Source organism: Leptidea sinapis, chromosome 41, assembly GCF_905404315.1.
Source record: "Leptidea sinapis chromosome 41, ilLepSina1.1, whole genome shotgun sequence".
Classification (NCBI taxonomy): Eukaryota; Metazoa; Arthropoda; class Insecta; order Lepidoptera; family Pieridae; genus Leptidea; species Leptidea sinapis.
This window is the reverse complement of record NC_066305.1, coordinates 1,966,234-1,982,051: the sequence shown is the minus strand read 5'-3', so window position 1 is coordinate 1,982,051 and position 15,818 is coordinate 1,966,234. Positions and strand designations below refer to the sequence as shown.

The window sequence follows — 15,818 nt, the reverse complement described above, 5'->3', positions numbered from 1 at the left end:
TATCTCAAGTGAAGAAGTGCTGCTCAATAATGTTTGCCAGTTTCAAGAATCCTGAGCAGAACTGCATTGTAATGTGCAGGGCGTATCAATTACTAATACCTGATCGGCCTGCTCGTCTCGCCCCTTATTGCCAGAAAAAATATGAGAGTGTAAAGGCATTAATCAATTTAAAATCATTTATTTTATATCACTTATTTAACTGAAAAGTCTACCACCCACTCGCAAATTTATGCTTCAGCCCTGAGAAGAATGTGCGCAAGACACTGAGTGGGTCTCTTTTTAAAAAAAATATCATCAATCAATAAGTCTTTTATTTTACAGACACGAATAAGATTTCTAATAATTAATTTGAATTTCGTATCACATTTGTGTTGTACATTTTCTATCGCCCACCAAAAGACTTACTGATTCGACTTAACCGAGTAGTAGGCGTAGCAAGTTTATGATGTGTTGACATTATGATCATCGCAGACACACATTGAATTATCAATTATGTATCGATAAGTAATAGTTAAAATAAAATTGTTTAAATCGTCAACAATCATTGTTAAATCTAATAAAATATAACACCGCGATCTCCTCTCGTTATATGATAATTTTTTATGTATAACACCTCATAAAACCAATTATGTGCAGGAACAACATTTGTGTGGCTCTTGTAGTTTCTACAATATATATCAAATCAATCAAATCAAAATCACTTTATTCATGTAGGTCACGGAAAGGACACTTATGAATGTCAAAAAATATTTTTCTTATCTTATTGAATCTACTACTTCGAATAGGGTTGAGCTAATGAGGAGACATGGCAAGAAACTCATTGCCACTCTCTCACTCAATACCTTACTAGAATTGATATATTTACATTAAATATACAAAAATATAAGAAAATACGAGTAGTCGGCGATGAAAATTTATTGAATTAGGCGTTACTTTGCGGATATCCATAATTATACAAATTATTTAAGTTTTCTTTAGTGTTAATTCCGCCAATATTTGTTTTTAAAAACAAATATTGGCGAGTATCAAATATATCCGAGTGACGTTGTATATAGTGTTAATTCTAAAGAAAACTTAAATAATTTGTATAGTAGGCGATGCTATACTCAATGTAAAAAAAATATAACTCTTATTTATAGCCGACGACCTGTATAGCCGAGTGGTTAGCGATCCTACCTACTACCTACTAAGCTAGAGTTCCCGGGTTCGAATCCCGGTAGGTGCAGTTTCCCAGGTTTCCGAGTCATGGATGTTTAAATGTATTTATGTATGTTTATATGTATTTATGTATGTTTAAGTAAGTATATTGTATTAAATATATCGTTGTCTTGCAACCCATAACACAGCCTATCTATGCTTAATTTGGGGCAAGATAATTTGTGTAAAAAGTCTGTCAATATTATATTATTAGTAAAATCAATTTTGTTGTGTCTTGTTTTAAATTTTTGTTTTGTTTGTTGTAATTTTCACATTCGGTTTAAAATATCTTTATTGTTTTTCCATTATTATCTATTCTAAACTAAAAAAATAATGTTTTTGTCTTCTTGTTTATGTGTATTTGTAACCTAATTAAAAAATTGTAAAAGACTTGTTCCTGAATAAATAAATAAAAGTTGATGTCTAATCTCATCATCTACTGTGGGTGACATTTAGAGAAGTTGTCTTTGAGATTTTATTAGTTAAGGGCTGGTTAGGTTAAGGCGACACTGCGATATGAGTTCACGGCTGCCGGCCCGCCATCTATGTAACTAAGCCAATATTTTCAAAATTCTTGCCTGGAAAACAGTTTGTATGCTTACAATCCTCGTTATTCACTACTATTCTGAATAAATGAACCTACACAAAAAGTACAAGCTATAAGAATAACTTTTCTGAGAGAAGTACCAAAAAAATGCGTCACGCCATGCCAAAAAACTTGTTTAACTTCAAAGAAAAGTGGTAGTTCAAAAAGGCTCGGCAGTGTTAACTATAACCAACAGCAAGCATTAGCAACCTACAAATAAGACTTAAGGATATGTGTAACAGGACTAAGTAATGTTCATAGCTCGAAATTCTATACTTTCACCACAAAACTTGTCTAAAAACACCATGTTTACGTATTTTCTGCTTACTCTTCGCCTTAACGACTCTTTATGTGATTATTAAGAGTATCGTTTGCAGGTTTAGCCGGCCGAAGTTGTACGGGTATCGCTGTGACAGCAGAAGGAGTGATTGCTGTTAACTGGAGGACAAGAACTCTAACTGAGGTTTGCTATGATTACTTTTATTTCATCAGTGTCGTTATTGTTTTTTTTTATGTGAGAGGGGCACTGGCGTTTAGTGAACACCGCTGCCATTAGACATCGGCAATATCAAAGATCTCGGAATATATTTTTACCAATGGGAGGCCCCTCTTTCTACCGTGAAGCAGTAATGTGTAAACATTACTGTGTTTTGGTCTGAAGGGCGCCGTAGCTTGTGAAATTACAGGGCAAATGTACTTCACATCTTATATCTCAAGGTGACGACCGCAAATGTATTGTCGCTCAGAATTTTTGGGTTTTTCAAGAATCCTGAGTGGCACTGCATTGTTATGGGCAGGGCTATCAATCATCAGCAGCTGAACGTACTGCTAGTTTCGTCTCTTATTTTCATAACAAAAATATAAATATGACTTGCCGGCATTGACGTATAATAAATAATTGCTCCCAATCGCCTACTAAAAGGTCGTCAAAAAATATCCGAGCGACGTTGTATATCGTATACATTAACTTATACACATAATTAAAACATTCATTCAAATTAACACCTTATTTCACTCTACGCATACGCTCATTATAGGCCCGGATGGAAGAACAATTGGAGGCAAGAACATTTTGCTGTAGCAATAGAAATGTAATTATTATGGAAAATGATCAAGACGTCAAGTTAGTTATAAAGTTTTGTTAATAATTTAAAAGAGCACTTATCTGAAATACAACAACTCCGTCCTTTTTAAGCTTGGATATATTATTTCGACAGTTTTTCACTGAACACTTTGTCATTGCGTGTCGTATTTAAAACGCGGTAGAAACACAACTGCACGAAAACTCTGCCTTAAAAAATGCGTAAGCATAGTTTTGCTTCGGACTATTTTTCCACTCTGCAAAACGGTCTATTGAATATTTGACTATGGCAGGTGTCGAGATAATGAGTCATCCACCATACAGTCCTGACCTGGCGCCCTGCGACTTTTATTTATTCCCAAGAACTAAAGATAAAATTCGAGAGGTATTCGTTTTTCGAGTCCTGAAGATGCGGTGAAAGCGTACGAAAATTCCATAGAAGAGACCCCGAAGGAAGAATAAGCCCACTGCTATTCTCAGTGGTTCCATCGAATGCGACGATGTGTAGAGAGGAACGGAGATTACTTCGAAAAACAATAAAAGTATTGGCAACTTTCTACATTAAGCCGTTTTTCATTTTCTAAACATTTTTTAGTGTTACCTAGGTACTACAGATGTATCGAGGCTCTTACCAAACTGTAGTGCGTTGAAGTGTATGAACATGATACCTGGTATAGTTACTGGGCTTCTGAGATTTAATAACTTATGCCTCAAGACGACGAGCGCAAGCATTGGGTTGCTCAATATTTTTGTGTTTTCAAGAAAGAAAGAAGAGAGACACATGATAATTTTGAAACATATAGTAGGTAACATAAATACATAAGATTGAAAATAAACTTATGAAAGAGATAAAAAAATATTCAACAAAAACTGAAACATTTATCCTATACATCACAAAAATGGCCCCAACTTAGCATGTTTGCTGGTTTGAAAACCAACGCTGGACCATTTGGTGACGTCACAATGCGTGTGACTTTCCATCTATAAACATTAGCATAATGTATGTATTAACGTAAGATTAAATTAATATAAAATATGTAAAATAATAGTCATTGTAAACGTTTAAGGTTAACACAGACGGGTCGACGCTGCGCACGATAAAGTCGGAGCGTCTGGTGGAGCCTGTTTGCGTCGCAGCGGACGTCTCCACCCGCCGGCTGGCAGTCGCAGACAACGGAGCGCGAGCAGTGTTCGTGTTCGACAGAGACGGCAATATTGAGCGGGAGGTACTTCTATCTCTACTGTTTTCTTTTTGTAGTTTAGGTTTCTTTTAAGTAAATTTATACAGAATAGAGAATATGCGTGTTGTATAAATGTATTTGCATTTTTAATTCCCTCGAAAATTTTTACTCTATAGGTGTTGAAACTACATTTTGAGTGTAGTCGCCCATACATAAGTGCATAGTAAATTTACATTGAGTTAATACAGAAGCATTAAAGACTTCGAACCGAGAGCATGTTTTGTAATACCGACAAGCAAGAAACAATCTAATCACCCTTACAATACAGTACATAGTGGTCCAAACTAGTCCGATTTTTAGCGAGTGCATCAAACAAAAGATTATGCCTAAACAATTATTTTCTTAATTTGTAAAATGCATCACTTTAATTGGTCGAAACAAAACGAAATGTCACAAGCTAAGTTATTTTACTTATCAACGTTGATATTCCTATAGTGATGTTAAGTACCTCTTATTAGAAAGAAAAAATTGTGTTTATTACTCAATATTTTGTTGGGTAAAATTATAGTAGATAAATATTTTTGCTATTTGGTTCAACGCATTTCATATTATAATATATTAAAAATGAATCAAACACGGATTGTTGCTTGTTGAATTAATATAGGACAGATTTGGCCGATGTTTGAAATATTATTTTTATATTTAATTTAAATATTTCCAAGAGTATTTTTTTATATAATGTTATAAAGGTGTAAAAAATTAATTAAAAGTACTTTAAAAACGCAGCCATATTCCTTTAGATCCTTATTCAATATTATGGTTAATGATGTTGAAATTATCGTCTGTACTTTTTTGAAACCACACAACTAGCTAATGATGTCACGTGGGTATAAAAAATATTATGTTTATTTTTTTTTTATGGAATAGGAGGACAAACGAGCGTACGGGTCACCTGGTGTTAAGTGATCACCACCGCCCGTATTCTCTTGCAACACCAGAAGAATCACAAGAGCGTTGCCGGCCTTTAAGCAAGGTGGGTACTAAGGTACCCATGTCGTATCGACCCGGAAACACCGCACAAGGAAGCTCATTCCACAGCTTAGTAGTACGAGGGAGAAAACTCCTTGAAAACCGCACTGTGGAGGATCGCCACACATCCAGATGGTGAGGATGATATCCTAACTTGTAGCGTGTCGTGCGAAGGTGGAATTCGGCGGCAGGAATAATTGTTTTTTAGCAAGTTTCATTTTTCCCTCATCAAGTATTTCATAGCATTTTCAAGGTAATGTGTTAAAATGTGTTGAAAATAAGGGGGCTGCTGAAAATCAGCGTTGTGTTGGTATTATACCAACGCAGCATTACGCTGAGTCAAATAAGCTCTTTTGACAGCAATAACAGCTACACAGTACTTTTAAATTAAGAAAATCTCTATAATATTATGCTTGTATATCATATATATATATACATGTATTTCATATATGTATATGTATACAGTATGGTCTGTATACCTATGAAATAAATAAAAATCTAAGTAATACTAGTCCACAGAACGATCGCAAAATTAATTATATAATTAAAAACTATAAATTGGAAAAGTGAAATTTTCAAACAAAATAAAAACAGTTTTGTTACAATAACTTACCTTGACCCCGGAACGATGTGCGAAGACGGCAAGTTGTCGGCTTTACCTTTGATTCGTTTGATAATTTGCGACGTAATTTAAATTCACTATGTTCATTTATACGAACACTTTTTTATTTCGGGATACCTATCTGAACTGAACTTTAAATTGAATATTGTGCATTAGAATAATAATGGAAACGTAAATTTTCAAATTTTCTAAATGTCCACCACATTCTTGATGAATACACAAGTTACATCACCGTACAATGTTATCCCGAAAAATAAATGTCAAATTCATAGTAATAATAATAACAACTAACTTAAAAACACAATTTACACTTACACAAAGTCAAGTACCTAGTTAATAAGTGTCTATTTCACTAATTGCATTTATTAATTTTACTAGCTAAAAGTTAAATTATCAAATACAATTACTTTTTACTTACTACGCTAGTTAGCTAGAACTTCAATTAATAAGTTCAATTAGTTTTTCATAGTCAATCGATTGAGGCAATCGCGCAAAAAGTATGAAATCACTGCGAAATACAAATTAGCCTATTTGCCCAGAAGACTCGCGATAAACTAAAGTAGTGCTCAGTGCTCACTTAAAATAACGAAAAAATAATTCCATAATAGGGAATTCCTCACAATTATAGTTTATCGATACTTTTTTATACTTATTTAGCAACCATCACCAAATACCTAAACATGGCTACTTTTTTTGTGTTTTTCGAATATCTTAATAATTTTAACAAATTATTTATTAGATAAACTTTTTTTATTAGTTTTCAAAGAACTTTCTCCCACGTGCAACCTAGCAGGCTGTGGTATGAACGTCCTTGTGCGGTGTATCGTGGACAAATGTCAAAAAAAGTAATGCAAAAAAAGTCTAGCAATGCTCATTTCTCCATAAAAAATCCTGAGTATCAAACGGGCAAGTTGGTACGATTTTTCACAATTAGATTGCTTTGTATTACGTAAGATGTAAGGCATACCTACCCTACAATTCTGTTTTATCGATACTTTCCTACACATACATCAACAAGATAAACTAGCCTACAAACTATAACAATTATTAGTAAATTAATGAATGGGTAAATTTTGTAAAAAAGAAATTATTTTCGTAAGTTCAACTTATAAAACCACTGTTTTTTGAGTGATTTCTTGAGCAGCAAATAGGTAAGTTGGTACGATTTTTATAGGTTGCTTTCGAATTACGTAACATGTCAAACAAGTTATAAATCGTTATTGTTAAGTTCTTCCCTATTCACAATAGCTATCTCTCAACTCCTTTATAATTTATAAAAACAAAATCACGAAGCTGTTTAGTTTTAAATACCTAGGGTGTAGTGTATTTTTACAACAATCATTACAGAACAATTTTAAAATAAACTTAAATAACTTATTGTCTATCGATTACAACTCCCTTTAAAGAAAGCTAATTATCGATAGAAGATATCTTTACACTACCCCGCCCGTACGAATTTCGAGCTTGCTTTGAATCGCACCGCCCGCGACCTTGAAAGAGACACCGCCGGCACGTGTACGCTGCCAAAGAAAACCGCCACTGGCGGCAAGGCCGTCTTATAACACTATTGAAATATACAAGTTCATTGAACCCTTGACCCAGTTAACTAATATTACACAGTACGTATAAAATTTGTGCAAAATAAAAAGTCTACTTTTTGACAAAACCAATGCACGGATTTCGTTAATTTTTGGTCAGCTAATATGCTAACAAGTATGTACCTACATTTGTTTCATAGAAGTTAGTTCCATACTGTATTTGTTTTTTTTTTATGTTATTAGTTTTTATGTTCTTACCTCTGTCTTTTTTACTTGTATTATTCTGTGTTATTTGTTTATGTTATTTATAAATATTCATTCAAAATAATTTGTAGATTGGCAGCGGTGACCTCGGCCTGGTGGGTGGGTTGGCGATGACGGAAGATCTGGTGATCGTGGCCGACGTGGCCATCAGAATATACGACGTTGAGGGTAACTTGAAGACTACCTTTGCACCTGTTCCTAAAGGTAAGGAAGGATATTTAACTGTGATGCCACAACCACCATATTCTCCGCCAAGCAGTTCTTCTTCATGTGTCTCCGCATTACTGGAGGTTAGCAGTCAGTTTTTTAAACTACTCCTTGTCCATGGTTAGGCGGAATAGTTCTTCGACTGTCTTCATGTCAGTCCACTCCCATATGTTTCTGATCCAAGACTTCTTTCTTCTTAGAACACCTCTTTTTTCACCAGCAATTTTCCCCATCAAAATAGTTTGCAGCAGGCGGTACATTTCTGCCGTCCAGCAGTAATGTGTAAGCATTACTGTGTTTCGGTCTGAAAGGGGCTGTAGCTAGTGAAATTACTGGGCAAATTAAATTAAAAAATACTTGACAACTTATGTCTCCAGGTGACGAGCGCAATTGTAGTGCCGCTCAAAATCTTTGGGTTTTTTCAATAATCCTGAGCGGCACTGCATTAATATGGGCAGAGTGTATCAATTACCATCAGCTGAACGTCCTGCTCGTCTCCTCTCTTATTTTCATAAATAAAAATAACTGCATCCAACTCGTGCAAGAATCTGTAAATTTAAGTGTTTATTATTATTGTTTAATTGCTGATGATTTTTTTAATAGTTTGATTTTAATCGTGTAGGTCGGGGCGGGTACGGCGGCATAGCGCTATGTCGGACGGAGGCGGGGCTTCAGATCGTGTGCGCGCGATCGGTGCGAGGCCGACCTGCGATCCTCGTGCTCGATGCGGCCAGTGGGCGGCTCCTGGCGGCGTGCGAGCTGGCCGACCGACGACCGCGCCGCGTGGCCGGCATCACGCTGCTCAACAACAAGAAGGCACTGCTCGCAGACTTAGCTGGAGACTGTCTCAGACTGCACACCTATTGGTGAATGGTTAGTGTCTCATATCTGTCTGTCCGTACTATATCCGTTATGACAATAAATAAAATAAGGGTTTGTGTATACTATCATTGTATACACGTAAGAAGTGAAACTTACAATCCAAATCCATGGAAAATTGCAATTTTTTATTTTTATTAAGATTCATTTTAATAATCATAACCATCAACGTCGAGCGTATCAGAAAAATGTGTCGATTTGTGTCGATATACAAGTTTCACTTCAAAATAGATAATGAATTTAATAAACTTTAAATGACAGAGGTGTCACTTGTTAGCGAAGTACTGTGGCAAAGTCCCGTAGCCTCCCAACCTTATAGCTCCCATTGCGAATATGTAACCGAGTAAGAGTTATGAGGTCTATGATATCAACATATATATTGTATATTAACTAAACTGATGGTAGATTTTAAAGAGTACATATGACCTTGCCATTGTTGTCCTTGCCCGAAACATTCATCGCACGGAGATGATGTGGTACGTTTCATACAAGATTACCACTACATACTTTTTGTAAAATAATCATTTTTTTGTTGCATGGTGGTGAAGTGAAATTTCTTTATCGACGTATGAGAGAAATTTTATAGCAAATCGTCACGATTTTCGGTTACGCGCCATGTTGTTTTTGTTTTAATGAACGCAATTGATTAAATTCATGATCCATGATATCAATTGAATCGGTCATAACCTATTTTTTGTTATTATTACACCGCAAAAATAATTCGAATGCCGGCTCAGCTAGTATTTAAACAAATTTTTATTGTGTTTCAGATATCGTAATATGTTTGAACGTGAATGAAATGGCGGGAGGTGGATTGAAATCGAATTTTACGTGCTAGTCGAATGTAACCGAGAATCGAATGTTGGCCATAATCTCGTGCGATCCGTTCGTACCAAAGACGCCGCCCGCGGGCGCGGCTGGCTTAGTGATAACTTATGTTTAGTACTTACAGTATTTATTTCGAATTAAGTTTGTCTTCTCAATTTTTTGACTTTTAAGGGTATTTTACCTTTTATTTGACATCAGAGGCCGCTATATTTTAACATTGAGCTTATAACTTTCTAGAATGATGTTAAAATGTAGTGATAAGTAATAATTGTATGATATACCTACATAATGCATTCGGGAAAGTTTAAAAAAAAATAATAGTACTTATCGAAATGAGTATTAAGAGAATTGGTAAGAGTAGAATGAGAAGAGAGATAAAGTAGAATTATAACGAATTTGGTTGATCTCAATTACTATTTTTATTGTATTTGTTGGAAATTAAATTGTAGTATTAAATACTGTATAGTAACAGATATATACAAAACACAAAATAAAATAGACACAATACTATTGCACGGGCGGGACAAATACAAGACTAATGGGTGAACAAATTGACAGTCCTACAAAACACTAATGAACAGACAGACGGATATACACAAGACCAATCACGGACAAATGAATAGATACAAGACTACACTACACTACACTGTAGTAGTCCTTCCCACGACACGCCACAAGTTAGGATGTCATCCCCACCATCTGGATGTGTGGCGGTACTCCTCCACAGTGCGGTTATCAAGCAGCTTTATTCCACGTACTACAAATCTGTGCAATTAACTTACTTGTGCGGTGTTTCCGGGACGATACGACATGAGTACCTTCAAAAAAAGCGCGTACACCTTCCTTAAAGGCCTGCAACGCTCTTGTGATTTCTCTGGTGTTTCAAGAGAATGTGGGCGACGGTGATCACTTAACACCAGGTGACCCGTACGCTCGTTTGTCCTCCTTTTTCATAAAAAAAAAGACTAATGCACGGACTAGACTAAAAAAGGATAGACGGAAGACTAATGCACTGACATAGAGTCAAAACACTAACGCATAGACACAACACTAATGCACGGACATATTGACACATGTATTGGAAATACTTTTAGGTACGGAGCCTTAAAAATTTGCTTTTTAAACTACCCGCTCAATTTCATGCATTATGTAGGTAAGTATTTTATTATGCCTTAAAGCTGGTCTTTATCTTAAGTAAAATTTTCGACTGATTTTTTTTATTTGTGTTGTCGTTGATTGAGTGTACATATTGGCGTCACTAGTCTTGATGTGTGAACAGTTTTATATTTAGTTTTATACGAGGTAATACTGTAACGTTGATGTTCCTTGTTTTGCGTTTATACAGTGAGTGAAATTTCGGGCGGGGTGAATGGGAATTTATTGATGAATATTATTGAGAGTACAGTCGTGTTGAATTACACAGTAGTACATTAATTACTATGACGGGTACTCATGATATTTTGATCCAATTGCATGAAACTTGGTCGCGGCGGAACTGCGGAGGCGGCTAATTTGTCTAATTTTTCACACTCTACTCGTCAACGTCAACGGTCAGTAGAGTGCCATACTTTTAGGTCTTTAAGTTGCATTTGTACTGCAAAGTGAGACCACGGGATTCAATGTTTGCGCTAGTCTAAAAAGAAGCCCTATTAAAATTCTTTGGATGTTTTTTTCAATTTCGATAACTTCTCTAACAAGCCGTGGGATTTATTGGCGCTCAGTAGAATACATCCTGCGTCATAATTATTACTATGTTAAAGTTCCGCGATGATAAAATTTTAGAACCATACATTAGTACCTACTCGTAACTTTCAAAGTCAAAAGGTAATCTATTTGTCAAACCTCTGTTGGATTCTTTTTGATGTCAGCTGAAGCACTACCAGCTCTTGGGAAACATACGGCGCCTTTGGAAACCCTTTATTTTTTGCGCTTTGTCGCATATAATTAATATATATTTGCGTCTGGATTACGCAAAAATGGATACCGACGTAAGAGCATAATATACAGGGTGTTTTTCATATGTGTAATAAATTTTTAGGTAATTTTTTTCCAAAATTCTACTCCGTTTTAAATATTTATAAACCAATAGCGTTACTAAGACATGTTTTTTTTTAAGTAATAATAATGAAATGATATTTACATACAAACCAACAAGAATACCAATTCTGTAGATCAAAATATAGTTACTTTCATTGACACAATGTATTTCGAAGTTTAATTATTTGTGAAATATTATTTTGATATTAAAATAAATAAAGAGTTAAGTGTGGGTATAAATATTGTCACTAATGAATTTTAAATTTGGTACACATTGAAACATCCTGATTAGTTAACTCATAGGTCTAATATATACTAGCGTATAGACAAAACAAAGCATGCGAGAGAAGAGCATCTCTAACAGATAAAGAAATGGAAAAAATGCCAACAAATTTTATTTCCTCACCTAAATTGTCCCAGATAGTGAATCAAATTTTTTTTTCATGAATTATCAAATTATGGCGTATCTCCGTTAGAGACGTTCTTCAATCTAGCATGCTTGGTTTGTATATGGGCTAGTATATTGTAAGTCCACAGATTTTTGTTGCAAAAAACCTTGTTTCCATTCACCCCGTGTAACTATGTAATTCATTTGTACAAAGTAATTTTTTTGTTCATTAATTTAACAAACTAATATAAATACATACATATATACATATACAAGTATACATATTATATTTTGTGTAAAGTATTTATAGTACAAAAGCATTAGTATCATGGATTGGAATACTATTATTACTAAAACAGAAATAAGCAACACATTAAAACAAGAAATATAATTGCGAAAACTATATGTAGATAATATTGTGACAGTTATAAATCCGAGTTTATAGAAATTGCAAAGAAAGTCTTTATATGCGTAGTTTGAGTCGAGCCATTTCGGTTCTTAGCCACGATACACTGCTTATTCGCAACTATAATATGAATTAATTATTAACATTAATAATAATTGATGTGGCACTATTGAAAAATGAGACATTTAAACTTTAAGTCACAATTGTATCACTTATAACCTCCAATTCTATCGCACTCTTAATACTTACACTTGAACATTGATATTTATTTATACAAAGATACCTATTGAATTTGTTATTATAATCGAGAATTTGATATACAAAAATGTAACAAAATTTTTGTTCGAAAAGTATTTCTGAAACTACTGCGAAACTTTAAGAAGACTTAAGAATATTATTTCTACCTTCATCTACACCCATGCTGTAATCCCTCTATTAAAGGTTCTAAAACAGTTAGCTTATTGCCAACATTAAAACACCCAATGTCCCAATACGAGTGTTGCAATGAAATTGAGTACAACGTTATATCATCTGTTTTCATAATAACACTCCTTTGGATGATATTATGGTTACTAGGACTGGCTAACTGTTTCAGTATCTTTTATAGAGGATTCATATTATGGGTGTAGATAAAGTCTTGTATGCAACTGTTGATAATTAGGTATTAAAACACTCATGTGATACTATTATCATAAACCCACATTCGTTTTTAATACCTCTTATTACACAACAGTTGTATAAATAACTATTACCTTTCTTCTAATTATTGATAACAACCTCCAAAAATTAAAATACTCGTGTATAGATGAAAATAATTTCACTGGAATCTCAGCCAATAGATAATTAAAACAAATTTGAAAGGATCCCTTAATTATTATCGTGTTTGTACGATTTAAATGTAAACAAGTTTTATCGCTGCTTAGAATATCACAATTAAAACGTATTATGCTCAATAACGTCATATCGCGTATATTAGTGATATTTAACTTCCATTTTTCTAGCGGTTCTTATAAAAGGCATCATGAATGGTTAAATTTCTCAAATATGCTATTTCTGAGTACATAAGTGATTTATAATAATTAGTTCGTGTGATTTCGAATGTTGGCAGATTATGAAACGGCTATAATAATAATATATTAATAACATGGTAATAGTGTGTATTATCGTTACCTTTCAGCACAAAACAATCATGTCACTTTTAACTAATCGCCAATTTCGAATTTACTGATGACAAGGGTCCGTGAATAGGAAAATATCATTTATCGGCTGATATTAGAGTCTTAAGTGCGAGTGAGAACAGCATATCGATAATACTGTTCACTCCGCATTAGCGTAAGCGGCTTGGGTTACGACCTATGTTTAATAAGATACCTACTAAATCGCGGGTTGACGTTTTTGACACTTAACAACAAAGTCTTGATGTCACTTCAGAAAGGATTATATAACGTCAACATACGTATTGACTACAAATAATTGATGAATTAAATATTTTTTTCCGTTTACCGCGTTAGAAGCGGGATTTGCAAAGATATTCTATTATGACTCGAGTTAACTTTGTAGTTTAATACAATAAATATGTGGAAGTTTATACCCATGGGAGTCTTGTGGACGGTGCTATATACAGAACTCGGAAACGGATATTTGGCCTTCTCTAGTCCTCATTTTAATACAGTCCACAAAGGCGCCAGCCTTGATAATTACTTATTAAGTTATACCCTCAATACATACAATTGATGGATTTAAAACTAGTGTATGAAATCAACATTAGAAAAAAACTTTTATTTGTTATAAGTCGATAATTTTCTACATAAGTTTATTGATGTCCTACAATTCTAAATCAAAAACATACAGTACTTTGAAATGTATTAAGCTGATTTCTGCCGAATTGTTATATCAATATATTATGGAATGGTAAATGTATCGTAAATCAATTGTTAAAACGTATATGTAAGTAATCATTAATGCGAATCCGAGGTAATACCATTTCGCGTGGGGTCGTCTTTGCAAATGGGTTCGAAATATTATTTATGGTAATTTATACATTTTTTATTCGTGATTTGCTAGTAACATGAATTATTCATTGTACTTACGCTAATATTACTATAAAAGAGTGCGTGTCTTATAATTCACGTAACAACTATTACTGCCTTATTCATAATAAAACGCTCGAAGGTATAAATCTATATTACTTAAAACGTGTTTGAAGCCTATCGAACGTTCGATAAAATTCCTTATTCATATTCGTTAGATAAATCTCCCGTAACTAATACCTCTCCATAGTACGCAATGTTGCCATTTCGTACAAAAAAAACATGATTTTAACTAATTTAATGAGGAACTGTCAATGGAAACAGACATCTTTTCAATGTCAATGTTTTGTCAGTTGTCAAAATGGATGTCAAAATAAGTTCAAACTCCAAAAATCAAAGTTTCGAAGTCTGTCGGTTGTCAATCTATGACGGATAACAACTTTGAGCGGGAAGCTATTTATCACATTATTAAACGTCAAATACGAGACAGCCAGATGTCGGCCATATTTTTTTGCGTTCGAGTGCTTAAAATAGGTATATAGAAGGATCCTAGCTGCTATAAGTAACTTCATCTTTAGCGAAGAGATAATGAGTGTTTTACTGAGCTCTAATATGCGATTACGAATACCATTTTTTAACAAGCGTATATTAGCAATGTTTTAAATTTCCGCTAAGTCATTATGAATAAGACAGTTAAAATTTAGATGTCATATAAACTATGTGTCAGAATTTGAAATTTATGAACTCAAAAGTCCCACCTAATAAGGAGTCATCGAACGCGACCCGAAGTCGTATTACTTCGGATACGGCTTTGCTTTTTTTTAATAAAAATATTGTCACAAACTGTCGACACTGCCTCTAAGTTAACTTATTAACATATAACAGTATCACATAGCACGTACCTAGATATATTTCGGCGAAATTTTTGCAGAGTTGTAAACGTTATAAATTGCAGTAACATTTGACTTGTAATTGATAGATAAAAACGCATTTATTGTTTAAATTGAATAAACGGTATTGCCTTTACATGGTTCTAGTGACTACAATTATTAAATACGTGATTGATATAGTGTACCTACTTGCAGTATTGTTTATAGGTGAATTATAATAATTAATCATACATACCAGGTTTGATACAATTCGCTACTGTCTGATTTAGTGTTGATTATTTGAGGCTGAATGAGAAATGGGTGTGTGTGGCTGTATTCGAATTTTTGTGAATAATCTAAGCCCCGATTGACATCCAAAGCGATTTCATCAACACCTTTAGAGCGTGTTGGCCTAAACATTTTTTTTACATGTCATAAACAATAGAATGTAACAAATACCTGTCAAAACTGTTATCGATAAGTATGAACAAAATCAAATATTGTTAAAACTTTAATGTTTTTTAACTAAACTTGTTCGCGATCAAATATGTTGAACGTCAAAATTCGCGGTCAGCATTTAAACGTGGTAAGGGCTGCGTTTAGTTTCTCTTGGTGAAATCAGAATTAAATTTGTTAACTCGATTGCAGGCGTAAGCTTAGTTCAAAGTGTTCTAAT

The 15,818-nt window shown here is 34.0% G+C and overlaps 1 protein-coding gene across 3 annotated transcripts in view; it reads left to right on the top strand.

Annotated features, from left to right (window-relative positions):
* The window catches only part of LOC126976525 (tripartite motif-containing protein 2-like), a 211,586-nt gene that overhangs the window by 34,319 nt on the left and 161,449 nt on the right, over positions 1 to 15,818 (top strand). The window contains exons 8-12 of one of the 3 annotated variants that reach the window (XR_007731920.1): positions 2,161 to 2,246; positions 3,932 to 4,090; positions 7,570 to 7,702; positions 8,328 to 8,578; positions 9,355 to 10,332. Coding sequence is in view for 1 of the 3 variants with exons in the window: in XM_050824900.1 (XP_050680857.1) it covers positions 2,161 to 2,246; positions 3,932 to 4,090; positions 7,570 to 7,702; positions 8,328 to 8,575 (626 nt within the window). In the remaining 2 variants the exon portion in view is untranslated. Of the gene's footprint in view, positions 1 to 2,160; positions 2,247 to 3,931; positions 4,091 to 7,569; positions 7,703 to 8,327; positions 8,579 to 9,354; positions 14,201 to 15,818 lie in introns of those variants that run through there. The other 2 variants (XR_007731919.1, XM_050824900.1) reach the window with 2 other exon arrangements.